General features: G+C 40.6%; 1 protein-coding gene and 1 long non-coding RNA gene across 39 annotated transcripts in view; one reads left to right on the top strand and one right to left on the bottom strand.

Moving 5' to 3' along the window:
• Positions 1-799: 799 nt before the first annotated feature.
• LOC106561940 (uncharacterized) lies at positions 800-4,508 on the bottom strand. Its single transcript, XR_001318942.2, has 3 exons — positions 3,457-4,508; positions 1,901-2,063; positions 800-1,765 (listed from the first exon to the last, which is right to left on the bottom strand). It is a non-coding gene; the product is annotated as an uncharacterized lncRNA (long non-coding RNA).
• Positions 4,509-4,595: 87 nt separating this feature from the next.
• Positions 4,596-27,932, top strand: part of LOC106561939 (CUGBP Elav-like family member 1) — a 56,290-nt gene continuing 32,953 nt past the window's right edge. For 17 of the 38 annotated variants that reach the window (XM_014126384.2, XM_014126395.2, XM_045689016.1 and 14 more), the window contains exons 1-3: positions 4,599-4,762; positions 6,244-6,288; positions 23,150-23,272. In XM_014126384.2, the coding sequence (XP_013981859.2) occupies positions 23,169-23,272 (104 nt within the window). In that variant the 5' untranslated portion in view covers positions 4,599-4,762; positions 6,244-6,288; positions 23,150-23,168. Of the gene's footprint in view, positions 4,763-6,243; positions 6,289-23,149; positions 23,273-27,932 lie in introns of all 38 variants that reach the window. The other 21 variants (XM_045688999.1, XM_014126375.2, XM_045689001.1 and 18 more) reach the window with 5 other exon arrangements.

The raw sequence follows: 27,932 nt of genomic DNA, 5'->3' as shown, positions 1-27,932 counted from the left end.
GATAAGACGTTGGAAACAGCAGCGTGAGGAATTGACTCAGTGCAAAAAGACAACTAAAGCTTACTGCTATTTTTTGTATTTTTTGTTACAAGCCGTGTTTCATTAAAGCCTATTTATTTTTGTTACAAGCCGTGTTTCGTTAAAGCCTGTGTAAAGTTAATTTGTTTCAATGTACCGGTGGGCACCTGCGGCTTATAGACATGTGCGGCTTATTTATGTTCAAAATAATTTTATTTTTTTTAATTCAGTGGGTGCGGCTTATATTCAGGTGCGCTTAATAGTCTGGAAATTACGGTAAACAAATGTGTGCACACAATTTGATAAAAAAGCTTTTTGTGCATATGGAACATTTGTGATCTTTTATTTCAGCTCATGAAAAATGGAACCAACACTTTACATGTTGTGTTTATATTTTTGTTCAGCATAATGATATACTTTCCTGTGGATATTGTCTCACATTCCTACCGCCAAAAGGACCAACTGCACAAATAACTGCTTAAGTACGTTAACATATCATTTCATTCAACATTCTGGTTGAATATCGTGAGAGAACTTTCCTGATTCAAATGCTCATTTCAACAAAGGCTTTCCAGACAATTAGGCTACATGTTCACTCCGGTTATGTTTCCATGGATGAAGTATCAATAGCTATCCTTTTATAATAAGTCATATTATTTTCCAATTGTCAGTGGAATGTTCTATCCCAATGATAATAATTAACAATCAATAAGCCTTGACTAATCCCCAAGGTTTGTAAGACACTGGGTTAAGAATAATTAGGCAAGGACTCAGCTTTCTGCAAAATGTTCATACAGTTTATTCAGAGAACGTTCTGAGGTCCAAATAACAAAGACATTCATTTTATGCTAACTCTCCACTTACGCACATACCTCCACACAAACAGTAGGTGAGTTGTATCCCTCCCTGGAGTTCTCACCACTGTTAACCACTAGCCAGTGCGTCTGTTCCTTTCCCCCGAGATTAGAGAGACCTTGAGGGTCACTCCCTTTCTTCTCTAAGTTACTCAAAGTTCCTCACTAGGTCGGGTCAAACACTGTCTACTATTTTCTTAGGCACACTAATACACACACATTTCATTTTTGTCCCGGGCCTCTACTAGACCTTATGGGCCTTTCGATTAGAACTTTAATTATTCATTATACATGCTACATAACTACTAATTAGTTACGTGACAGGGTTGGATTCTTTAATCATTTACCTTTGAACATATTATTCCCGTATCACCAATATATACATAAACACACACAATCAGTGAAATTTGTAACATACAAAAATTTGCTTAACATAGAAATTGTAATCAAATTCCCTATTAAGGAGGAAAAAATGTTACGTAGAAACATGTTTTTAAATACACACACCCCACCCCCTCACCCAGCTGTCAGTACTTTGATGGGGATTGCATTTTATTATACCCCATGTTCTGATGAGCTGTGATAAAACATTTGAATTATACAATGCCCTTGATCCAGTTGAGTAACAAAACAATGTAATAAAGAATAAGCTCAAGGTCAAAAAAACTCTTCAAGAAGAATATGGTTTGTTTTGACAAAGCTCATTTTACAGTTTCTGTAGGAGTGCAATAAAGTATGCTGGCAGCCTCTCAACAATCTTAAATGGAACCCCCCCGCCACAGACTTGCTGATGGTACCTGCCGAAGCATCTCCAGCTGTGTAGAAGAAATTATTACATGTGGTCGGATAGAGGCCAACATCTGACATGCTTCCTCTGGACCCTAGCAGTGAATCTGTAAACAGACCAACAAACTGATGTACAAGTTCGGTAGATAACTAATTCAGTACTAGTGATGATCAGGATAGCCAGCAGTGGCAATCTATGGAAAGCAAAGCCTGTCGTTTGCTGGCCAAAGCCACTGACTCACCCGTATGATGTATGCAGCAGCTTGTGTAGCACTGCGACAGCGTCCAGCCTTACAGTGGACATTGACACCGGAGCCCTTTTCCCGGTGACTGAGTGCGAACTCCACTCCTCTGTCCACTCCTCTGTGCAGGTTCTCTATACTGGGCACCCCATTTATTTCCAAGCTGCAATCATGCAACACACACACAGTATGGATGAATGATGAGTAGTCATCTGGATATAAATAGCACTCCCACAGCAATTCTCCATAGATCTGCTGTACAATATACCAACAAAATAACAATGGAAATGTCTATCAAAGTCATTATCATATAGTGGATTCAATAATCCCTAATTCCCAATTCACTATAATAAAAATATATTGTTTCCATGTGTAATCTCATATTCACATCAGAACAAACGATCACACACAATTCAACATATATCAAATGAACCCGAAAAATCACTCAACGTCACACTCTTGTGGCGAAGAAATACAATACACCTAGAATGTACCATATTTTCCTAAGCTAACAAAACCAGGCCAAAACATTTACATTTTACATTTACGTCATTTAGCAGACGCTCTTATCCAGAGCGACTTACAAATTGGTGCATTCACCTTATGATATCCAGTGGAACAACCATTTCACAATAGTACATCTATAAACGCTGCTAGCTGGTGCTCATACATTTATAAAACATTCTTTAATCATTTGTCATAAATTACCTGCACTCATGGGACACACGCAGTATGGCTGCATGAGTAGCCGACGGGATACAAATAGACTCCTAAAGAATATGCATTTTCAAGTTAGCTACCAACTTCAGAGGGAACTTTAGCTAACTGTTAGCAAAAAACCCACAAGGCAAACTAAGATTCGGCAAATAACATAAAGAGTGGCTTATTTTACGCCACACCAACAACATTTGTTACTAATAACATACATTGCTGATGTAAAAGGTAGATTTTATGATGTAACGATGTCATTTCTATCGCGGGACCTTTCAACTCACCCACAGCAACTCTCCATAGAGCTATGGAACACCCAGAATCCCATACCTTTATTACAGAGTGTATTAGACATTGTTAACCCAGTAATCCACCAGGTGGAATAATACCCATTTTATGCGGGAATTGAACAATTTAAATACACCGTTACATCTGCACCAGCTGGAAGTAGAAAATAATGTTGATGTCAATTTCTTTTTCTCCATTACAAAATCAGTAGCGCGTGCATGCCAGCTAAAAGTAGTAGACTGGACTGGAGTTCACATAACCAAAATGTATCAGCTAGCTACCTCCTTAGTCATTGATTTGAAAGGCAGGGTCTACAGGGTGGCACAGCGGTCTAAGGCACTGCATCTCAGTGCAAGAGGCTTTACTACAGTTCGAATCCAGGCTGTATCACATCTGGCCGTTATTGGGTGTCCCATTGGGCAGCGCACAATTGGCCCAGCGTCGTCCGGGTTAGGCCGTCATTGTAAATAAGAATGTTCTTAACTTACTTGCCTAGTTAAAGGTTCAATAATTTAAAACAGTATCCTTGCTAACGCGCCAGACATGTTCACACTTACATTTACAGCGTAGTCAGCACCAATGTTAAAGCAAATTCCAAATCCGAGATAGATGCATGGCCCAAACCAACAACATCTAAATGACTGGTAGGAAAACGTGTTGTTCCAGATGTACTATTCAACCTAACAGGCCAATTACCCAGTATCTGTGTAATTAACAGGCTAATTACCCAGTATCTGTGCTTTAGAGATGTCAGCGACAAGTGTCTCGTCTCTAACACGAAGCTCCTATTCAAACTCTCATTAGACACACAGTTATGTAAAAATACGTTCGGTATTTAACCAATGTAGGGGTTTCGCTGAGCAACTAACTTAATTTACTCCCGTAGTACTTTTTGTACTTCCAAAAAAGGATACACAAATATTTTACAAGCAACAGCAAAAAAACACTTTTCGGCACCTTCAATGTATTGAGCGGTCGTAGACTTCCGACTTGTGCATAGCATTAAAGTTAGTGCTATCCGGGATCCTTGGGATGTGAGTGAATAGGCATTCTTTCGATTGCGTGTACATTTTTATTTTGTGAGTAACGAACGTATTTTGACTTTATAACGCTTGCAGAGCTGTCTAGTTTGAATCGGAGCTTCCTGAGCCTTGGAGAGGAGACATGGCATACTCATCATCAACATCTTTAAAAGCATATACTGGGGCAGGATCAGCCAGCTGTCAAAACCTGCTGAGAAACATGAACATCTGTGTAATTGCTTCAGATGCAGACAGCGTTGTACAACCGACTTCTCAGAATTAGTTTCAAATGCTGCTCAACATGTTGCACCTGGAGAAGAGGCAATTTACATCAAAACACATTGATCAACATAAATTGAATGGCAACACAATAACTTTGCAGCTGACCATTGAGCTATTAAATAACAGAATGACTACATAACATCCTCCCATGAGAAAGAATCTAGAACGTACCAAGTTTGTGACGCAGGGGACACTTGTTATTCTAAATGGCACAATGGGTCTAAAGGCGACTCGGAAACGCAAGGAAAGTTGTTAAATATAACGCACATTTAGAAAAAGCTTGCAACAAATATTTTGCTAACGTTGTTTGGTCCAACATTCACTTCAATTAAAAAAACATAATCGACGGTCACACCCCCAATCCCCTGTTTCCGAGAGTTTGATGGTAAATGCAGGAAAGACCGCCATTTTGCAAGATAGAAGTACAAGTCTAAAAGTGAGCTGGTGAAGAAAATAATTGAAATAATAAGCCACCAAACATACACTTAGCAAATACTGATAACACACTGTGTTGGCTAAACACATAGGTAGTCGCATTTAAAGTTAAGACATCACACAGGTAAGTAGGGTTGAAGTAGAATTATTTGCCAGCTGGTTTATCTAGCTATCAAATGTGATATCCAATGCTAGATAGCGGCGCACATTTGGCTTGTTTATGGATCTGTCAGCTGGCTTAGCAAAGAGGGTCACAAACAACATGCGTCATTAAACTGCTTTCCAGAAAACTAGCTATCTGTTTGCTAAATGGAACCATTCTTACCCAACAATAAATACAACTGCTAGCGAATACTTTCCAAACACGCATGGTTCTTCTTTTGATAATGTTTGCATTTAGCTAACAGAAGACTGAAATAGCCTGTCAGTGTGCTTATCAACAAGCTAACGTTACTAGTACCACCGAGCCTGGTTCTAAACAGCCAAGTTAGCCTCACACACTACAGCACTTGCTGTTTCACAGAGCAGCTACTGTTAGCTACCAAATCTGGTAATATATTGGATTTGATGCTCAATGCACTTAAAATAAACAAGCAAAGCATATCTTTATTTCCGCTCGCCTAACGTTAGAACAAAAATGGCGAAATAAATAGGCTGGTTAATCGTTTCACAATTAATTTCTAAATGTTGAATCGAGACGATATTCTTAAGTATCTGTTGAATATTTCAAATTTGTACAACCCTTGCATGAATTACTAGAATAGCTAGTAACGTTCGTTAACTAGCTAAATGAGGGGTGAGGTCTACTTTTCTCGAACGTCTGTTCTCGGGCCACATACGAGTGAGTTGGAACAGTGGCAGTTAAAAAAGTGTTTGAGGCTTGTGTGCTACGTGTTCTTCAGAGCAACTATTTAAGTTGTCAATGTATAGTAATTATTATTGTTAGATACCACGACAACACAAAACAAATTATTCTGACTGGTGTCTTCATAAGTGACTTCGATGACTCTCTCTGTAGTACACCGGTGAGTCACACGCCTACAGTACGCTGTGTCCATATCCAACGTTCCCTATTTTCAAATCTATCGTTTTCATACATAAGAATTTAGCTGTCTACTGCAGATGTTATGTGTCTAAAGAATTTCTAATGGATGATAACTGGTTCTCTACAAGTTCGTTTGTAGTAATGACTCATTTTATGAGATGGAGTTTGGTCAGACCAGTGGTCATAACCTCACATTACATTTTCATTATGCATACAATATGCAACGTAAGTCATGTTTGAACTATTGCCATTTACAGAAATTGATTGCATACAAATAATGTAGTATTTTCATGTCACTGTCTGGTACATTGCAATGTGACCTACAGCACTGGTAATGTGCTACACCGGAGAACTTGACTATTTATGTTAGCAGGTTTATATCAGCGATATCAGCTGATGTACGAAGGGCTATATAAATACATTTGATTTGATTATTTGCTTCTGAGATCTAATCAGCTCTGACTCTTGTCTTATTGCTTAAAATGCCAAAAGTGAGAATCAATGGCTGTTATGTGTCAGTCACACAGATTTGGTCATTTTATGTCTCTATTTGTTAACAGGATAAAGGGGGAAGAACCATTACCTACGTGACAAGCAAACCCAGGGTAAGTCATCAGGCTAGTCATTCTCAGACAATCTTCTCGCTGTCATCTACTGCTTAGAGGCAGACTACATCCTCAAAGTCATTTTAAGTAATGGGCTCAGTTGGCTTAAAATGGTTTTCAGAGAGTAGTAGTTGTAGTATTAGCCTATTGGGTCACTGAAACAATATGGCTATTTCAATGCCTTCCTTGACGCAGGGCAAGTAGGCTATTTAAGTCATGGCCATAGATTCATTTTCATCATATGGGCAGAAAAGGCACAAGCGGTTCTAAACATGATTACCCGTCGTAGCCTTCTTATGGCCAAATTGAAATGTTTCTAACAGAAGAAATATAAAAAGCAAATGCATGAGAGGACTTTGGAGATTATGGGGACATTATCAGACCAAAGGTCACCTGACACAAGACTGAATCCAAACATTACACTTTTGATTGTATGTGCATTTGACATTTACTGTACTTCACCGCATTTGCCAATAATGAAATCTGAAAATACTCTGAATATTCTTCATTTGTTGCTGAATATATTCATTGAAATGTTGGGGTAGGTGGGACAAGAAAAAACTATTTTAAGGGTTTGAGTGAGAGGTCTAACTGGTGTCTCTAAGTGGCCACACACCTTGTTAAACTGTTCCTAAGTAATGTCAATGCACTTTCATGACTCAAGGAAAGAGCCTTCGACTATAAGGCTTTTTTTTTTTAAGCTCTTCTAGCTTTACGATTGAGGAACTGAAGCATGCACACTTGTAGTTTTTTGTTTGGAACACCCATCACACAATTAATATTGTTTACACATTCCAAAAACGTTCTTTTAAATTCCCAATCTGGGTCAGGTGGGAATCATTTGAAAATGCATTCTATTGCCAAAATGTTTTGCTAAGCTATAAAATAGGATCTTACTTTGTTCAGCTTTCACAGGCACTTCAGACAAACAAATTGTAATTTTGGTGCTTATATAATTGAGTCATGAGTGCATTCAAGTGCTTGTACCTGGGAATAAAAATGGCATGCCCATACTCCATTATTTCACAATAATGCTTTGCATCCTCCCAATGGTCCAAATGTGGAATCCGTACCATCATATTCTGAGCTAGCTATTAAAAAAGTATGGTCCACAGATCTAAGTGAATCTGAACAACCCTTTAACTGGAACAGAATATGGAAAAATATGACCTTGGCGTCCTGAAATCCGAACCATCAATTGTATACATTTAAAGTTTGTTCAGACTGTATTTAACACCAAGGAAAACTTATGATGAAATTGGCCCTAACTCCCAACTGTTCGCTGTGTCCCGTAAATCCGGTAACCACATTCATATGATGTAGGAGTGCCATGCAGTTAAGCTTCTTGGGAGGAAGTGCATGAATGTAAATATGAAATGCGTTGCATCTTCTATGTTACTTAACAATGACAGCTCCTTCAGTCTCTGTCAGAGACAATTATTGCTGGCAGGCAGCACTGCCGCTAAAAACAATGTTGGCTCTTTGATGGCAAATAGCCCACTCTCAAATCGCCAGTGGATACAGTTACTGTTAAAGTTATAACAGAATTATTGGCGGTGAGAATGAATGGTGCTAGTCAAGGAACAATTGAGGCCTGGACAAATACTTGACTCTGTAAAGAATAATCTCAGCTAAAGCCCAACACATACATACAAACAAAATATACACTCGGTGACCAGTTTATTAGGTAAACGTTCACGAAAATGGTTCGCTCCTACAGATGGAGTCAACGGCTTAGTGAGGGTAGATGACTGCTGTTGGCTGAATTTTTACATAGGTGTGACACGCCCCCTCTTTATGTCAGAAGAGGAATGAAAAAATACAAGAAAATACTTACTATTTTGTTTCCCACCTTCCAGTCTCAGAGAAAATACAGTGCCTAAAGAAAGTATTCCCACCCCTTGACTTTTTCCATATTTTGTTGTGTTACAGCCTGAGTTTAAAATGGATTAAATAGAGACATTGTGTCACTGGCCTACACACAATACCCCATCATTTCAAAGTGGGATTGTTTTTTGAAATTTTTAAAAATTAATTAGAACTGAAATGTCTTGATTCAATTAGTATGCAACCCCTTTCTTATGCCAAGCCTAAATAAATTCAGGAGTAAAAATGTGCTTAACAATGCACGTATTAAGTTGCATGGACTCTATGTGCAATAATAGTGTTAACATGATTTTTTAATGACTACCTTAGCACTGTACCCCATACATACAATTATCTGTAAGGTCCCTTAGTCGAGCAGAAAATTTCAAACACGGATTCACCCCACAAAACCAGGGAGGTTTTCCAATGCCTCGCAAAGAAGGGCACCTATTGGTCGATGGTTTAAAAAACAAAAATATTAAAAGCAGACATTGAATATCCCTTAGAGCATGGTGAAGTTATTAATTGCACTTTGGATGGTGTATCAATACACCCAGTCACTACAAAGATACAGGTGTCTTTCCTAACTCAGTTGTCGGAGAGGAAGGAAACCTCTCAGGGATTTTACCAAGAGGCCAAAGGTGATTTTTAAAACCATTCGAGTTTAATGGCTGTGACCGGAGTACTGAGCATGGATCAACAACATTGTAGTTACTCCTCAATACTAAACTAATTGACAGAGGGGAAAAGAAGGAAGCCTGGACAAAATAAAAAGGCCAAATCTACACTGTAGTTGCTTACCAAGAAGCCTTTGAATGTTGAGTTAAATCTACTTGAAAGTCTATGGCTTGGGCGGTTTCCAGATTGTCATACCTTCATACTTAACTTGTATTGTGCCATACTGGGATATTCTGTAATACCAATACTGAACACAAGGGGCGCTGTTTTCAAAACCTAATACTCTGTAATCCGAAGGTTAGCAATGCTAACAAGTACATGTAAAATCCTATAGAGAATGCTAAAATAATGATCTAAAGTACTCAAGTTACTCAAATGCTACACAGTTTGCTGCACGAACAAAACAAATAACCAGCAGTCTCTTATCGTTGTGTGCTTGTGAACAAACACCACGTGACTGTGGACTACCGTATACTTCATAATAATGTGACAAGTGCGGCAGGTAGCCTAGTGGTTACAGCATTGCGCCAGTAACCGAAAGGTTGCTAGATTGAATCCCCGAGCTGACAGGGTAAAAATCTGTCATTCTGCCCCTGAACAAGGCAGTTAACCCACTGTTCCTAGGCCGTCATTGTACATAAGAATTTGTTCTTAACTGACTTGCCTAGTTAAATAAAGGTTACACACACACCACACTGACCAAAAATATACACTGCTCAAAAAAATAAAGGGAACACTTAAACCTTACATCCTAGATCTGAATGAAAGAAATAATCTTATTAAATACTTTTTTCTTTACATAGTTGAATGTGCTGACAACAAAATCACACAAAAATAATCAATGGAAATCCAATTTATCAACCCATGGAGGTCTGGATTTGGAGTCACACTCAAAATTAAAGTGGAAAACCACACTACAGGCTGATCTAACTTTGATGTAATGTCCTTAAAACAAGTCAAAATGAGGCTCAGTAGTGTGTGTGGCCTCCAAGTGCCTGTATGACCTCCCTACAACGCCTGGGCATGCTCCTGATGAGTTGGCGGATGGTCTCCTGAGGGATCTCCTCCCAGACCTGAACTAAAGCATCCACCAACTCCTGGACAGTCTGTGGTGCAACGTAGCGTTGGTGGATGGAGCGAGACATGATGTCCCAGATGTGCTCAATTGGATTCAGGTCTGGGGAACGGGCGGGCCAGTCCATAGCATGAATGCCTTCCTCTTGCAGGAACTGCTGACACACTCCAGCCACATGAGGTCTAGCATTGTCTTGCATTAGGAGGAACCCAGGGCCAACCGCACCAGCATATGGTCTCACAAGGGGTCTGAGGATCTCATCTCGGTACCTAATGGCAGTCAGGCTACCTCTGGCGAGCACATGGAGGGCTGTGCGGCCCCCCCAAGGAAATGCCACCCCACACCATGACTGACCCACCCCCAAACCAGTCATGCTGGAGGATGTTGCAGGCAGCAGAACGTTCTCCACGGCGTCTCCAGACTCTGTCACATCTGTCACGTGCTCAGTGTGAACCTGCTTTCATCTGTGAAGAGCACAGGGCGCCAGTGGCGAATTTGCCAATCTTGGTGTTCTCTGGCAAATGCCAAACGTTCTGCACGGTGTTGGGCTGTAAGCACAACCCCCACCTGTGGACGTCGGGCCCTCATACCACCCTCATGGAGTCTGTTTCTGACCGTTTGAGCAGACACATGCACATTTGTGGCCTGCTGGAGGTCATTTTGCAGGGCTCTGGCAGTGCTCCTCCTGCTCCTCCTTGCACAAAGGTGGAGGTAGCGGTCCTGCTGCTGGGTTGTTGCCCTCCTACGGCCTCCACGTCTCCTGATGTACTGGCCTGTCTCCTGGTAGCGCCTCCATGCTCTGGACACTACGCTGACAGACACAGCAAACGTTCTTGCCACAGCTCGCATTGATGTGCCATCCTGGATGAGCTGCACTACCTGAGCCACTTGTATGGGTTGTAGACTCCGTCTCATGCTACCACTAGAGTGAAAGCACCGCCAGCATTCAAAAGTGACCAAAACATCAGCCAGGAAGCATAGGAACTGAGAAGTGGTCTATGGTCACCACCTGCAGAACCACTCCTTTATTGGGGGTGTCTTGCTTATTGCCTATAATTTCCACCTGTTGTCTATTCCATTTGCACAACAGCATGTGAAATTTATTGTCAATCAGTGTTGCTTCCTAAGTGGACAGTTTGATTTCACAGAAGTGTGATTATCTTGGAGTTACTTTGTGTTGTTTAAGTGTTCCCTTTATTTTTTTGAGCAGTATATATTGTTAGCATTTACGTATGTCCCCATTACCAGTAAAACATAATCAAAACCTATTTCTTTCACTTACTTGCTGTGCTGTTTTGTTCAGTCGTTTTCATTTTCAACCAGGATTTCTATGGAACCCCGTTTGGGTCTTTGCGTGTCAAAGATACACTACATCTGTTTCAGTAGCTATAGTTAGTTAGTTAGCTAACTATATAGCTAGGTGTCATCTAAAATAACCCTAATTTATAAGACAGTTCTTATTTGATTAATGGTCGGCCCCATCTATGTGAAGCTAGCCACAATAAGGATTAGCCACAACAGTGGACTTTGCGTTAGCCTTCAAAATAAATGTATGGCTTAATTCTATTTGTATTAATTTGCATCACAGTCAATTACTTTTATTTTGAAGGCAAACCGCAAATTCCACTATTGTGCGTAATCCTTATTGTGGCTAGCTTCACAGCACATAACATTTTACATTACATTTTAGTCTTTTAGCAGACGCTCTTATCCAGAGCGACTTACAGTAGTGAATGCATACATTTCATTTCATGCATTTTTTTTTTGTACTGGCCCCCCGTGGGAATCGAACCCACAACCCTGGCGTTGCACACACCATGCTAGCGTTGCAAACACCATGCTCTACCAACTGAGCCAGAGGGACGACCTGGTCCGGTCGAGCCTCGCTAGCCAGATGAAGCTAGCTGGCTGCTTATAACGTTTGCTTTGGGCAACAGGGTTAAGTAGCTGGCTAGCTTTTTATTTTCATGATCTAAAGTTGAATTTCAATATGGGAAACAACAAGTGGCAACCCAGCTAATACTTACTCACAAGGGTTCCTAAATCATTGCTAAGAATAATGAAAATGGCTGCAGTTTCTACTGGTCATTGTTTTCAGGCTGGTTGTGTTGGTGCTAGCTAGGAACCAAGCTAAAGCTAGCTACCCCAGAAGTTGCGTTCAAAATAAATGATGCCTTATTACCTACGTGGTATTGTAGACACATCGTTCGTAGCCGGTGTTTACTTGTTTGCAGACATTTTTGTACATATTAGCCTTCCCTGTAGCTCAGTTGGTAGAGTATGGTGTTTGCAACGCCAGGGTTGTGGGTTCGATTCCCACGGGGGGCCAGCACAGAAAAAAAATGTATGAAATGTATGCATTCACTACTGTAAGTCGCTCTGGATAAGAGCGTCTGCTAAATGACTAAAATGTAAATGTAATATTTGACAATGCTATTGTATCTTTTTTGACACGCAAAGACCCAAACGGCGTTACATAGTATGTATGTCGTGAAGCTAATAGCAGTGACGCTATTACTGTGTAACTCCGGTAGGGCAACATCTGAGAAATGGCGCACTTGGTAGTGTGTACCGGTGCTCGACCAGTCGGCGAAAGCCAACATCACCCACAACAGAGAGCGGTTGATTGTCAAGGGCAATGAATTCCATTATCTTGGCTTTAATGGATTTTGCCTTTGAGTTGTGTCGCTGAAATGTTCTTTTTCAAATGACTGCTCAACTTGTTGACTGGTTGATCCACACAGCAGACATTGTGAGGGCTAGGTTAGGAATGCTGTGTTGCACGTGTAGCTCAATATTTTACCTGGCGTTATTACGTCATGTGCCTATATCGGTATGCACGGTAGCTTTGACATTGTTTAAAAAAATAAATAAATAACTGGCATACTATACACACGTTTGTGGAAGATCATTTTTACCATAAAAATGCACCTTTTTATAATAAAATCATTACATGAATAATTGCATTTGTGGTCACTTTTGAGAGTGGTGTTTTCCTGTTATGGAAGATTCACACCTATAGTCTACTGCCATGTGCGCATTTCTGCGCTTATAATGTGAAGAAATAGCCTAATAGTTTATCAACATTTTAAGCTAAACGTTCTCATCTGTTGTCAGGCTCATTGCTTAAAACATTTTTTGATGCTAGTGGCTGTATTATTGGGATCTATGTTTGGAATATGTGTTTCTCGCATAGAATAGATCAACTTTTGTACTATGGGGGATAGTAGATTGACCAAGACTAGTGCTTTTGCTGTTCGTTAGGCCTACTCATCTTGTTGGCTGACGAAAAGTAAATGTGGACAATTCTGCCAATATCTTCAATATGCACCTCGTAATTGGATAAGGACACGTGCAGTTTCATTCACGATTTTTCGGTCTTCACTTGTAGCCTGTGCAAAAGACCCGATCACATGACAGAGCCATGTGAGTGAGAGGTGCTTCGGTGTGCAGCCGGGAGAAGGGAATTATAATTTTTAAATTCACCCCAAATGCACAACAGCCACTGGCCACAAAAGGCATGGATGTTTTGTTTGTACTTGTCAAATTGTGAATGAGAGTGATGAAGCGTGTACAGCATGCGCAAAAAACAAAGCAGAGCTCATGCCTTTCATGCAACTTTTTTCAAATCATCATTAGTCACAGTATGCAGCCTTTGAATGTATTAAACATCTAAACATATAGCCCAACATTTGTATCACAACTAAAGTTATATAAATAACTCTAAATTAAACAAACATATAGGAGTATCTGTTTCTTTAACTGCTCAACATAGAATAGCCGAATATGCGCACTCCCTCAAATAGTTTGGAGAAAATAGCCTTTCTATTTTATTCAGCTATGTTCAATTGTGTTCTTCATAGTATAAAATACTGCCACAGAGTTCTAAGCAAATCTTGTCAGCTAAATGAACTAGTGTAGCCCACAGCCATATTGCATAGCCAGAACAGGGCCTAACATAAGGACAAATCAGAGTATTGTCATGACTTTACTTACATTAATCTGATGACTGTTATTTATCTAATCAACTATGTTTAATTGTTACCTGATTATTAATTCATTTAAAAAAAACATCTATTTATTTATTTTTATGAATCATGTAACAATGTGGGCTACATTAGGAATTGGGGCTCCACGAGAGCGGTTCTTTTAAGGAGTTACCAACTCTAAAGATCTTAACCTAGCACATCTATAAACGGTCAACTTATTAATCATAACCTCGTATCATATCATTGTGAACAGTCGTAACCTCCTGAATCTGCAAAAACCCCAGCCTTACTTATGATTCAGTACAACACAAATTGGTTTAAATATTTATTTACTAGCTAACTAAATGGAAACACAGGATAAACATACACACTTAATACGTTAGAAACAGGTACCTAGCAGACTGACATGATATGGTGGCTTCTTACAAAAGACATGACGGGCGAGAGAGAGGGACGGAGACACAATACTTTGGTACATTTAGAAATTACTCTCGCTGTAATCATATACTTTGCACATGAACCGTCGCTCGTTTGGAGTAAGAAATCATGAATGTATTTATGTGTAAATGTCTTGTTTCTTGGTGTATTTCTGTCGGTACCAGGCCTTCTTGGGAAGGTTGTTGGGTCTTTTTTTGCGGAACGCTTGTAAGACTCTGATTGTCCAAAAGGGGTCCCCATCCGTCTTCTACTGTTAATCTCTGCCGTCGTCCGGTATCCTGTGACTTGTCACGTAGAACAGAACTACAGAGTTGATTTCTCTTCCATTTGCTACTGAAGCTAGCCAGCCTATTCATGGTTCCCATTGGGGTGATGAAAGTAGCGTGCTACGGTGATTTGAGAAGAGTAGTGGAATGGTCCTGCTTAAGTTCACTTTTCTAGATACTTTACTTAGGACTGCTAATCAGCCATACCAGTGATTGTCCGGGAGGTGATGTTATTGTCTCTACCTTGTTGAGATTTCAGAGTTCGAACCACTTTGGATGTGAGCTACAGCTCAACGGCTATCTGGTCTCATATGTTAATTCTTAACCCATTGTTTTATACACTTCTTTCAAAAGGAGCGGTTTGTGAGGCTGACATGCTCTCTGACCTCACTCAAGGTGGCGGTGACCTCTTACTTGTACAAAGTAATGGGAACAATTTACTCATAGTTTCTAAGATCACATCCCTCTTAACAAAAACACTAATTTTCCATATTACATGCACAACTCATCGGATGGACACTTCACACATAGTGTGTATACTTTTCAAGTTACAGTATTTCCTTTAACATTTTTAATGACATCACAAAATAACAACCAAACGACATTAGTGGTCTTTGGGTCACCTCTGACCATTCCCCACGTTCTATGTTAGAAATATTGTTCCAGTATTTGCTTTAGAATGTGTTAGTTTTGGCTGGAGAATGTCTATTAAACAAAGGCGCATTACTGTGTGAATTTGGAGCGGGAGATGGCTGAATGTTCTTGTCCTTGATTTACAACAGTGTGAGCTGTCAACCCCCCACCAGCTCCCTTCCCCCCCCCCCCGTGGGGGTGAGGGGGTCTGGCCGAAGTAATTTATGGCAAAACTGATCTGACCTATTTGGATCCTTACAGGACAGTCATGACAGTATGCTATTTATTTCTTCTGAAATAGACTACATTTTCTTCATATCATGTTTCTTTATACCAAGCGGGCTGTCATGTGCCTTTTACTGAGGAGTGGCTTCTGTCTGGCCACTCTCCCATAAAGGCTTGATTGGTGGAGTGCTACAGAGATAGTTGTCCTTTTGGAAGGTTCTCCCACCTCCACAGAGAAACTCTACACAGTGGCCTCCATCATTCCTAAATGGAAGAAGTTTGGAACCACCAAGACTCTTCCTAGAGCTGGCTGCCCGGCTGCCCGGCCAAACTGAGCAATTGAGGGAGAATGGCCTTGGTCAGGGAGGTGACCAGGAACCTGATGGTCACTCTGACAGAGCTCTAGAATTCCTCTGTGTAGATGGGAGAGACTTTCAGAAGGACAACCATCTCTGCAGCACTCCACCAATCAGGCCTTTATGGTAGAGTGGCCAGACGGAAGCCACTCCTCAGTAAAAGGCACATGACAGCCCCCTTGGAGTTTGCCAATAGGCATCTAAAAGACTCAGACCATGAGAAACATGATTCTCCGGTCTGATGAAACCAAGATTTAATGCAAAGTGTCACATCTGGAGGAAACCTGGCACCATCCCTACGGTGAAGCATGGTGGCGCCAGCGTCATGCTGTGGGGATGTTTTTCAGCTGCAGGTTCTGGGAGACTAGTCAATATCAAGGCAAAGATGAACGGAGCAAAGTACAGAGAAATCCTTGATGAAAACCTGCTCCAGAGTGCTCAGGACCTCGGACTGGGGTGAAATTTCACGACCCTAAGCACACAGCCAAGACAACGCAGGAGTGGCTTGGGGACAAGTCTCAATGTCCTTGAGTGGCCCAGCTAGAGCCTGAACTTGAACCTGGTTGGACATCTCTGGAGAGACCTGAAAATACCTGTGCAGTGACACTCCCCATCCAATTGACAGAGCTTGAGGCTCTGCAGAGAAGAATGGGAGTAACTCCCCAAATACAGGTGTGCCAAGCTTGTAGCGTCATACCCAAGAAGACTCAAGGCTGTAATAGCTGCCGAAGGTGCTTCAAGAAAGCACTGAGTAAAGGGTCTGAATACTTATGTAAATGTAAATAAAAATATATATATTTTCCAAAATAAATTGGTAAAAACATTTTTTAAACCTGTTTTTGTTTTGTCATTTATGGGGTATTGAGGGGAAAAACAATTGAATCAATTTTAGAACAAGGAAAAAGTCAAGCGGTTTGAATACTTTCGGAAGGCACTGTATATGGAAAAATACATGTTTCAAATTTCTACCAATCGATTGGTCGAAAGAACAGATGACTTTCAGTCAACCAAGATTTTTTGTTCTCTGGCATAGCCTTAAATGGAATGCCATACCTCAGTTACCTCCTCTATTTACCGTAATTTCCGGACTATTAAGCGCACCTGAATATTAGCTGCACCCACTGAATTAAAAAATAATAATTATTTTGAACATAAGCCGCACATGTCTATAAGCCGCAGGTGCCCACCGGTACATTGAAACAAATTAACTTTACACAGGCTTTAACGAAACACGGCTTGTAACAAAAAATAGCAGTAAGCTTTAGTTGTCTTTTTGCACTGAGTCAATTCCTCACGCTGCTGTTTCCAACGTCTTATCAACTCATTAAGACCAAGCTCCCGTGCAGCAGCTCTATTTCCTTTTCCAACAGCCAGATCAATCACCTTCAACTTGAAAGCTGCATCATATGCATTTCTCCGTGTCTTTGCCATGATGAGGGTGACAAAATGACTACCGTAATCAGAATGATGGGAAGTTTGAGAGAGCTCGATTTATTCTAAACAGTAAACAAAGTTGTTTGACCTTAACCCGTTCGGCAATTTCATTGGTCTAATGAAAGCTTCATGCCGCCAAAAAACTGAGCACGTCACAGTATGCGTTTAAAAAAATAAAAATAAATTGAAAGCGGGAAAAATCCATATATTAGCCGCGTCATTGTTTAAGCAGCGCGGTTCAAAGCCTGGGAAAAAAGTTGCTGCTTATAGTCTGGAATTTACGGTAGATAATGGTTATGATTGCATTACATTTGCATTTTAGTCATTTAGCAGATGCTCTTATCCAGAGCAACTTACAGTAAGTGGTGAGTGCACACAATTTAGTCAGTTATCAGTTGCCACCTTCATCCACCTTTCCATCCATTTGGGAGACGTAAACACTTTGCTAGTCTTAATCAACGTAAGGTTAAAATCGAAGTAAGCATACACTTGTTCAGAAAACATTGTTTGAATCATCTTTCGAATTGTTCGAACATGTAAGTAGCTTAATAAATCGGCATATTTGATCTGCGCAGGGGCAAAAACCGGTAGCGCAAACCTCCCTCTTATACGCGAGTGAAGTGATTTTAGAAAAACAAAGTATACATCTTTCGCATGCGAGCTTTGTCCGAACTTAGAATCAAATAGAACATGGTCCCTGTTAGAACTTTTTTTGTTGTTGCCCATTTTATGCATTTATATAAGTCCCATCAGGTAGCCTTAGTTCAGATGTGTCCGTGTAAACAGGATTATTTGGGAAATTGTCTTGCAAAGTATTTAAACATTTTTAAATGAACTTTTATTATATTCATCTGATTATCCACAATAATCATATTAACCGTACTCACTGAGGGGTTTCACACCTTGTAATGAGCTTTCAATGGATTATTGTGACGCTATTACATTTTGGTTATTCATGGCAATGGCAAACTTGTCAGGTGTTTCTTGTGTCAAGAATGCGTGTTTGTTGTAACCCTGCAAGACTCCTTAGCAACTGTTTTTTTTTAAAGGTAATGTCTATTCATGGCAACTCCCAGGTTCCTTGTTTGCCCATTTGAATTTTCTGGTCCTATCCCCTACTATCACCACCCCTGTCGATCTTTGGTGTGCTTATTGTTTCTGTACTGCTCCCAGCAGAGCCGAGATTACATTTTTGGACGGCAGAGCCGTTCTCAAAGACACATATATTACCCTCCGTAATAACCGTTTCCATTTCATTGCAGCCAAGTAGGGAGTGGTCTGCCACTGGTAATATTTATCTGCCTTTTTTATTTCTTCTTTGTTGGAAGTATTTAGCAGGTGGAGAGCTGCAAGACAAATGAGGTTTTAACAGAACTAGGTGCGTTTCTCTTTGAAGAACTGCCTTTAGCCATGACTGGCCTTTCCCATTTTAGTGTCTGGTGGGTATGTCCAAGAAGTTGATCACTAGTGTAAAACCATCAACACATTAATCTTGTGTACAGATCAAAACTATTTTACCTCATGAAAATATCTATCCTGATTCTAAACGGTGTTATCTGGACAATAGTGATTTTTTTTTCTTTTCTTTTTTTTCTTCTGAAATGTTTTTATTTTTCACTTTTTAAAGTAATTGACTGAGGTCAGGTCAGTTTCTTGAATTCCATTTAGTTTGTTTTTTTCTGAGCTCAATGCGCAGTTTCTCTAGAGATCAATCAGATCATGCCCAAACTGTGCAATGCAGTTGGGGGTTGTAGTTTCCAACAGGCCAATATTCTACATAGTTTAGCGCAGAAGACTTTATAATTAACTACAATGACCATAATCCATTCCATGTATAATTGTCCAATCTGTGTGGGCATGGAGACAAAGGGAAGAACTCACAATCTAGAGGGCAGTTGCTTCGCGAGGTATCTCTACCTGAAAATACAAAATCAAATCAAATGTTATTTGTCACATGCACTGAATACAGGTGCAGACCTTACTGTGAAATGCTTACTTTCAAGCCCTTAATAACCAACAATGCAGTTTTAAGAAAAATAAGAGTTAAGACAATATTTACTAAATAAACTAAAGTAAAAAATAAATAAGACAAACAATAAAATGACAATAACGAGGGTTTATACAGGGGGTACCGATCTAAGTGATTGATAGTTGTTATTCAGCAGTCATTCAATTCTGATTTTAGATTTTTAGAACTACTAAAATAGTGATTTTTGTCAGACAGCATAAGCCTTAGCTCAATAGAGATGACTTGGAATGAAATAATAAAGACATCAAATAAACATGTATGCTGAACAAAAATATTAATGCAACATGTGAAGTGTTGGTCCCATGTTTATTGAGCTGAAATTAAAGATCACAGAAATGTTCCATATGCATAAAAAGCTTATTTTTCTCAATTTGTGCACAAGTTTGTTTACTGCCTTGTTAGTGCACATTTCTCCTTTGCCAAGATAATCCATCCACCTGACAGGAGTGGCATGTCAAGAAGCTGATTACACATCATGATCATTACACAGGTGCACCTTGTACTGGGGACAATAAAAGGCCACTGTAAAATGTGCAGTTTTGTCACACAACACAATGCCACAGATGTATCAACTTTTGAGGGAGTGTGCAGTTGACATGCTGACTGCAGGAATGTCCACCAGAGCTGTTGCCAGATAATTTAATGTTAATTTCTCTACCATAAGCCACTTCCAACGTCGTTTTAGAGAATTTGGCAGTAGGTCCAACTGACCTCACAACCGTAGACCACGTGTAACCACGCCAGCCCAGGACCTACACACCCCGCTTCTTCACCTGCGGGATCGTCTGAGACCAGCCACCCAGACAGCTGATGAAACTGAGTATTTTTGTCTGTAATAAAGCCCTTTTGTGGACAAACTCATTCTGTTTGGCTGGGCCTTGTGGTTGGGCAAGTCTCCCAAGTGGGTGGGCCTATGTCCTCCCAGGCCCACCCATGGCTGCGCCCCTGCCCAGTCATGTGAAATTCATAGATTCATTTCAATTAACTGATTTCCTTATGAACTGTACCTCAGTAAAATCATAGAAATTGTTGCATGTTGCGTTTAAGTTTTTGTTCAGTATAATATACACAACTGAAATATTTTATTAAAGTAATGTGAATAAATGATGGTAAATAAGTGATAAGCAATAATGGGCAGTCACTACCATCATGGTTATTTTTCTTAATTGTTTTGGTGCATTTAATGTCCCCAAAAAATGTGCGAAACCAAAATTAAAAACCTTGATATTTAAAAAAGAAACGATGTGATTTAATAAAAAACACTATTCGCTCAGCACTACTGGACAAATGCCAGGCTTGCTAACAGGGATCATCAACTGGGGGCCCGCGGACCACATTATACATTTTTATTATAGTTTTTGGAAATGAGACTAAACTCACTAGGAATTCACCTCAAAATTATTTTAATTTAGGAAATCTATTACCAAGTATTTCCACACAGAGACACCTATGTACCTATGAGACACTCAGAGACACCTATGTACCTATGTAATCAAGGTTTGAAATTGTTTTTGTCTTATGCAATATCTGTTCAGCCTTCTTGCATCAATTCGCTGAGTACAAATTATAATTATTTTCCACCCCCACCCTCCCCCCAGCCCGTGGCTGAATCTAGTTGATGGCCCCTGCTGTAAACCCTTTGGGTAAACCCTTTGTCCACTAACACCAATCAAGCCAGACGGGAGAGATTTTACAGTTAGATAGGACTCATTGCATGGCTGTACTGAGAACAGATCAATAATTAATAGTACTCAGTGAACAAATCTACCCTAGCCCAGGATTGGTGCATTGCTTGGTTCAGAAAATTAATTGGCCATGTGAAAGGATAAGGCATTTCTCGCCAATTATGTGTGTTGCTGGGGTACAACAGTTGACAGCAAAGTGAACATATGCTTGTCTGAGATTAGAGGCCTATGGTTGATAAAAGGGAAACAAACGTAATTTTCACTTGAGTCATGGAAGATCTGCACAATGTGTAGTTGAGTAGTATCAAGGACTCATTTTCTCCTATTGGTGTTTATAAAAAAAAAAGACTCCTAGTGTTCAATATTTATTTATGAAAAGTAATCCTAACCTTTAAAGGTATCTCCTGTACTTTTTGTTTTTTGTTGTTGTACTTTTACCCATTTTTCTCCCCAATTTCGTGATATCCAATAGGTAGTTACAGTTTTGTCCCATCGCTGCAACTACCCTACAGACTCGAGAGGCGAAGTTCGAGAGCCATGCGTTCTCCGAAAAATAGCCTGCCAGTCTGCAGTGCTTCTTGACACACTGCTCGCTTAACCCAGAAGCCAGCCGCACCAATGTGTCAGATGAAACACCGTCCAGCTGGTGACCGAAGTCAGCTTGCAGATGCCTGACCCGCCACGAGTCACTAGAGCGCGATGGGACAAGGAAATCCCGGGCGGCCAAACCTGCCTTAACCCGGACAAAGCTGGGCCAATTGTGCGCCGCCTCATGGGTCTCCCGGTCACGGCCGGCTGTGACACAGCCTGGGATCGAACCCGGATCTGTAGTGACGCCTCAAGCACTGCAATGCACTGCCTTAGACTGCTGCGCAATTTGGGAGGCGATCTCCGGTACTTCTGTATACTTTCTAGCCAGTAGTTCTGAAGGTAGCACCCACAAGCCAAAAACGGTTCCCAAAATGGTCCCCGACTGACTATGTGCACCACGTCATTGCTCTCTCTCGCTCTACTGTGTGTGCATCTTGCTAGCTGTCACTCAAATGGCAAGGGGTTGAAGCTCATTGGCCGGAACTCTAATTGCTAGGGGGCTGACACACGTGGGAGGAAATGTAGAGAAAATGGTACTACACAGCTTCCAGAAAACAGTTGCTTTCCAGAAAAGTTGCTTTCCAACTAGGGATTTCGTGGCCAATTGAGGTATGACAGTAATTCTGCTCATAGTTTATACATGTATAAACACATTGACACATCCAGCCCGAAGCGGGAGGTTTAAAAAAAATATATAAAATACTGGTCGCCAAATTATTGGAGCACGTGTAACCGGTGTGAAATGGCTAGCTAGTTAGCGGGGTGCTCGCTAATAGCGTTTCAATCGGTGAAGTCACTTGCTCTGAGCCCTTGAAGTAGTTGTTTCCCTTGCTCTGCAAGGGCTGCAGCTTTTGTGGCGCGATAGGTAACAATGCTTCGAGGGTGACTGGCGAGTAGAGGGACGGAAGCAATACTGTGACACATGTCTTTAAACACTCTTTGGCATGATGGAGTAGCTATGGACATCTGCCATGTGAACAGTCCTGAATCTTGGGTCCTTTCAACAACACAGCTAACCAATTGTATAAGCGTAAATGTTGGTGTACTTCGTGTCAGAACGCAGTTTTTCACCTTTACACCCCAGGGTAGTTGTAATCTAACCAAATGCCTTGTTCTTAGATAACACATTGACCTAGCTTCTCGCATCCCTTGAGTGAGTTGTGCAAATAATTCAGAGAAGCACAAAGTAACTCAGACTACCAATACATTTTTTTATTGGTAGTATTTTTAGGTCCACTCATTTCATATCCTCAACGCAATAAGGCAAATCACTCTGCTCTATTAGCTGTGCACTCCATGTAACGTTCTCTAGGTTCCCTGCCCTTGTTTGCATCCAGAAAGAACGACAATGTACAGTCTAGCCTACATGCAGTGCTTGTCATTTATTTGTTATAATATCATTGTTGTGTGTCCAGTTTTGTCATGTACATTTTGATTTCTCTCATATCTTCGACGTGCATGTTACACTTTTTCCTTGGCCAAACTCTGGATGTCTTTGTCTCAGCAACTGTAAGTCCTTTCCATGCACTGTTTGTGTTTTTCTTGTGAATACATGGGTGTCATGTTTGTCCTGTGCTGTTTGGTGTGTTTCTGTAGTGGTTGTGAAAGGCACTGGATGGATAGTATCGACGCTGAGGGTTTGTACCTGTCCACGGAGCAGCATGGGCAGCCACAATGTGAGCTTCCCCAAACTGCCCTGGAGGTGCCCACCATGGGGGGGTAAGAACTCTTTCTCTCCCTTGCTTTTTCCCCTTCAGTGGACCCTCTGCCTACACTTGTATGCTTTGGGTCAACATGCCACACAAGGGCTAATTCTGGTGCTGAAATGCAGTAGAGGACACTAACTATAGTAGTAGATACTAGTTGGGCCTACAAGTAGTGGTTAAGAATTGCATGTGAAGCATGGTAGTGAATCAAGATTCTAAAGTTGAAAAGCCTTAGGATGTTTTGAGCAGACATTATATGGAAAATGACTTCTGCATCTGTTATTCTATAATGTAGACACTAGTGTTGCACGGGATAGTGAAAATGTTCAATACTAGAACATGAAAAACTGTTCGGTACTGAAATGTTTGTTTTGGTACTTGTGTCAAATGTGTCTCTCGGATCAACTCTATCTGCACAGCCAATGTCCCCCTTATAGTGCGAGGCACGCACTGTGCCTGCTCCACTTACTAATTGTTAGCCTGTACTGGGATCTGGACTGCATCATGTTAGCTCCAAACTCATGCTGCACAGAAGTTAACACACTTGAATGTGACACTGCATGTAGAAATGTTGAAGCTGTTAATTACAGTTTGCAAAACAATGTCCATAAAGGCTAGAACACTTTATAATGCGAGAAGATACTGGTAGCTTTGTAAGCTAACTTGTCTTGCTAGCTTACAGCTGAAGCTAACGTCAATTGAAAATATGTCGATTTCATAGCTGATTTCCACCATAAACTGTTGAAGTGGGGGTCCCTCCCCCCTTCTTTTGGGGGGTCTGGTGTGCCCCCCAGATATTTTTATGTAGAAGGACTGAGAAGCTCAGGTGACTTTTTAAAACGATATTCTACTCCAAAATGAATTAAAATTAAATTATGCTGACACCATCTAAAATGGAGTTTCCACTTCCAGAAATAAGCCCAGTAACATATTGTTAAAATTATTATAAACTTATTTTTGCATATTGGACCATGCATATGCATGGTCCATATTATGAGGTTTGCAGAGGAAAAGTACTTTTTTTTCATATTCCGTATTATTTTGGTGTGGCGGCAATGATTTTGCCGTGGCGCAGCGCCACAGTAAAATGACTGCAGCGGAAACAATGTCATGATACTAAACTTGGTATCGAAGTCAAAATTCTGCTATCTTGACAACCCTATTAGACACATTGTGACAATAGCCTAGTTCTACACCATTCTATGCCATTAATCAGTATGCATTCATAAGTTAGGCCGATGTCTCCTGTTCTCCTCCTGTCTGTCTGTGTGGTCTACTTGTCGTCCCCACGATGAAATCGGGAAGGGGACTGTGGATCTGTCTTCGTCCGTTAGTGCTTTCATACATTAGTTTGTTCGTACGTGATATCTAAGACAGCACTGGCCCGATTTGAACCGTCTCGAGTAAATGTCTGCGCCACTGTGGAAATCGAATTAGCATATAAACCCCCCCCCCCTTCCCCCCTAAAATCTGTCTGTTTAAAGCTACATGTTTTTCTGCATTGGACCCGTCTCAATCCACCGCATCCGCCGATGTCACGCTTACGCATCTGCAGTGAAAGGTTACAGATGGAGTGGTGTGTCAGACCATGAGACATCCCGAAAATCAGTCTTTTCACAAAATTGTTAGTAGCGTTTGGCCTACAAACTATGTTTTAAACTCTCACGAACATGATGGTGTTCGCCGTTTTGCTCTACGACCCCCACAAGCGTAAAACACCAGTCAACGTCAACAGTGAAGAGGCAACTCCGGGATGCTGGCCTTGGCAGAGTTCCTTTGTCCTGTGTCTGTGTTCTTTTGCCCATCTTAATCTTTTCTTTTTTTGGCCAGTCTGAGACATGACTTTTTCTTTGCAACTCTGCCTAGATGGCCAGCATGCTGGAGTCGTCTCTTCACTGTTGATGTTGAGGCTGGTGTTTTGCGGGTACTATTTAATGAAGCTGCCAGATGAGGACTTGTGAGGTGTATGTTTCTCAAACTAGACACTCTAATGTATTTGTCCTCTTGCTCAGTTGTGCACCGGGGCCTCCCACTCCTCTTTCTATTCTGGTGTGAAGGGACTAGTACACAGTGTTGAACGAGATCTTCAGTTTCTTGGCAATTTCTCGCATGGAATAGCCTTCATTTCTCAGAACAGAAATAGACTGACAAGTTTCAGAAGAAAGTTCTTTGTTTCTGGCCATTTTGAGCCTGTAATTGAACCCACAAATGCTAATGCTCCAGATACTCAACTATTCGAAAGAAGGCCAGTTTTATTGCTTCTTTAATAAGGATAAGTTGTCAGCTGTGCTAACATAATTGAAAAAGGGTTTTCTAATGATCAATTAGCCTTTTAAAATGATAAACTTGGATTAGCTAACACAACGTGCCATTGGAACACAGGAGTGATGGTTGCTGATAATGGGCCTTTGTACGCCTATGTAGATATTCCATAAAAAGCTGCCGTTTCCAGCTACAATAGTCATTTACAACAATAACAATGTCTTCACTGTATTTCTGATCAATGTGATGTTATTTTAATGGACAAAAATGTGGTTTTCTTAGTGACCTCAAACTTTTGAACGGTAGTGTGTATATACAGTTGAAGTCGGAAGTTTACATACACTTAGGTTGGAGTCATTAAAACTCGTTTTTCAACCACTCCACAAATTTCTTGTTAACAAACTATAGTTTTGGCAAGTCGGTTAGGACAACTACTTTGTGCATGATCCAAGTAATTTTTCCAACAATTGTTTACAGACAGATTATTTCACTTATAACTCACTGTATCACAATTCCAGTGGGTCAGAAGTTTACATACACTAAGTTGACTGTGCCTTTAAACAGCTTGGAACATTCCAGAAAATGATGCCATGGCTTTAGTAGCTTCTGATAGGCTAATTGACATCATTTGAGTCAATTGGAGGTGTACCTGTGGATGTATTTCAAGGCCTACCTTCAAACTGTGCCTCTTTGCTTGACCTCATGGGAAAATCCAAAGAAATCAGCCAAGACCTCAGGAAAAAAAATTGTAGACCTCCAAGTCTGGTTCATCCTTTGGAGCATTTTCCAAATGCCTGAATGTACCACGTTCATCTATACAAACAATATACGCAACTATAAACACCATGGGACCACGCTCAGGAAGGAGACGCGTTCTGTCTCTTAGAGATGAACGTACTTTGGTGCGAAAAGTGCAAATCAATCCCAGAACAACAGCAAAGGACCTTGTGAAGATGCTGGAGGAAACGGGTACAAAAGTATCAATATCCACAGTAAAACGAGTCCTATATCGACATAACCTGAAAGGCCGCTCAGCAAGGAAGAAGCTACTGCTCCAAAACCGCCATAAAAAAGCCAGACTACGGTTTGCAACTGCACATGGGGACAAAGATCTTATTTTTTGGAGAAATGTCCTCTGGTCTGATGAAACAAAAATAGAACTGTTCGGCCACAATGACCATCGTTATGTTTGGAGGGAAAAGGGGGACGCTTGCAAGCCAAAGAACACCATCCCAACCGTGAAACACGGGGGTGGCAGCATCATGTTGTGGGGGTGCTTTGCTGCAAGAGGGACTGGTGCACTTCACAAAATAGATGGCATCATGAGGTAGGAAAATTGTGGATATGTTGAAGCAACGTCTCAAGACATCAGTCAGGAAGTTAAAGCTTGGTCGCAAGTGGGTCTTCCAAATGGACAATGACCCCAAGCATACTTTCATAGTTGTGGCAAAATGGCTTAAGGACAACAAAGTCAAGGTATTGGAGTGGCCATCACAAAGCCCTGACCTCAATCCTATAGAAAATTTGTGGGCAGAACTGAAAAAGCGTGTGCGAGCAAGGAGACCTGCAAACCTGACTCAGTTACACCAGCTCTGTCAGGAGGAATGGGCCAAAATGCACCCAACTTATTTTGGGAAGCTTGTGGAAGGCTACCTGAAACGTTTGACCCAAGTTAAACAATTTAAAGGCAATGCTACCAAATACTAATTGAGTGCATGTAAACTTCTGACCCACTGAGAATGTGATGAAAGAAAAAAAAGCTCAAATAATAAATCATTCTCTCTACTATTATTCTGACATTTCACATTCTTAAAATAAAGTGGTGATCCTAACTGACCTAAAACGGGATTTTTACTAGGATTAATTCTCAAGAATTGTGAGAAACTGAGTTTAAATGTAGTTGGCTAAGGTGTATGTAAACTTACGACTTTAAGTGTATACACAGCTCTGGAAAGCAATGGAGACATTGCAAAATTATCAGTTTCTCTGGTTTTACTATTTATAGGTATGTGTTTCGGTAAAATGATTTTGTTTTGTTTTATTCTATAAACTACTGACAACATTTCTCCCAAATTCCAAATAAAAATAGTAATTTAGAGCATTTATTTGCATAAAATGACAACTGGTCAAAATAACAAAAAAGATAGTGTTGTCAGACCTCTAATGCAAGACAATTTGTTCATATTCCTTTTCACACAACACAATACTAATGTTTTAACTTAGGAAGTTCAGAAATCAATATTTTGTGGAATAACCCTGATTTTCAATTGCAGCTCTCATACGTCTTGGCATGCTCTCCACCAGTCTTTCAGATTGATGTTGGGTGACTTTATACCACTCCTGGCGCAAAAATTCAAGCAGCTTGGCATTGTTTAATGGCTTGTGACCATCCATCTTCCTCTTGATCACAT

Source organism: Salmo salar, chromosome ssa11 (assembly GCF_905237065.1).
Source record: "Salmo salar chromosome ssa11, Ssal_v3.1, whole genome shotgun sequence".
Taxonomy (NCBI): domain Eukaryota; kingdom Metazoa; phylum Chordata; class Actinopteri; order Salmoniformes; family Salmonidae; genus Salmo; species Salmo salar.
This window is presented reverse-complemented; position numbering and strand designations above follow the sequence as displayed.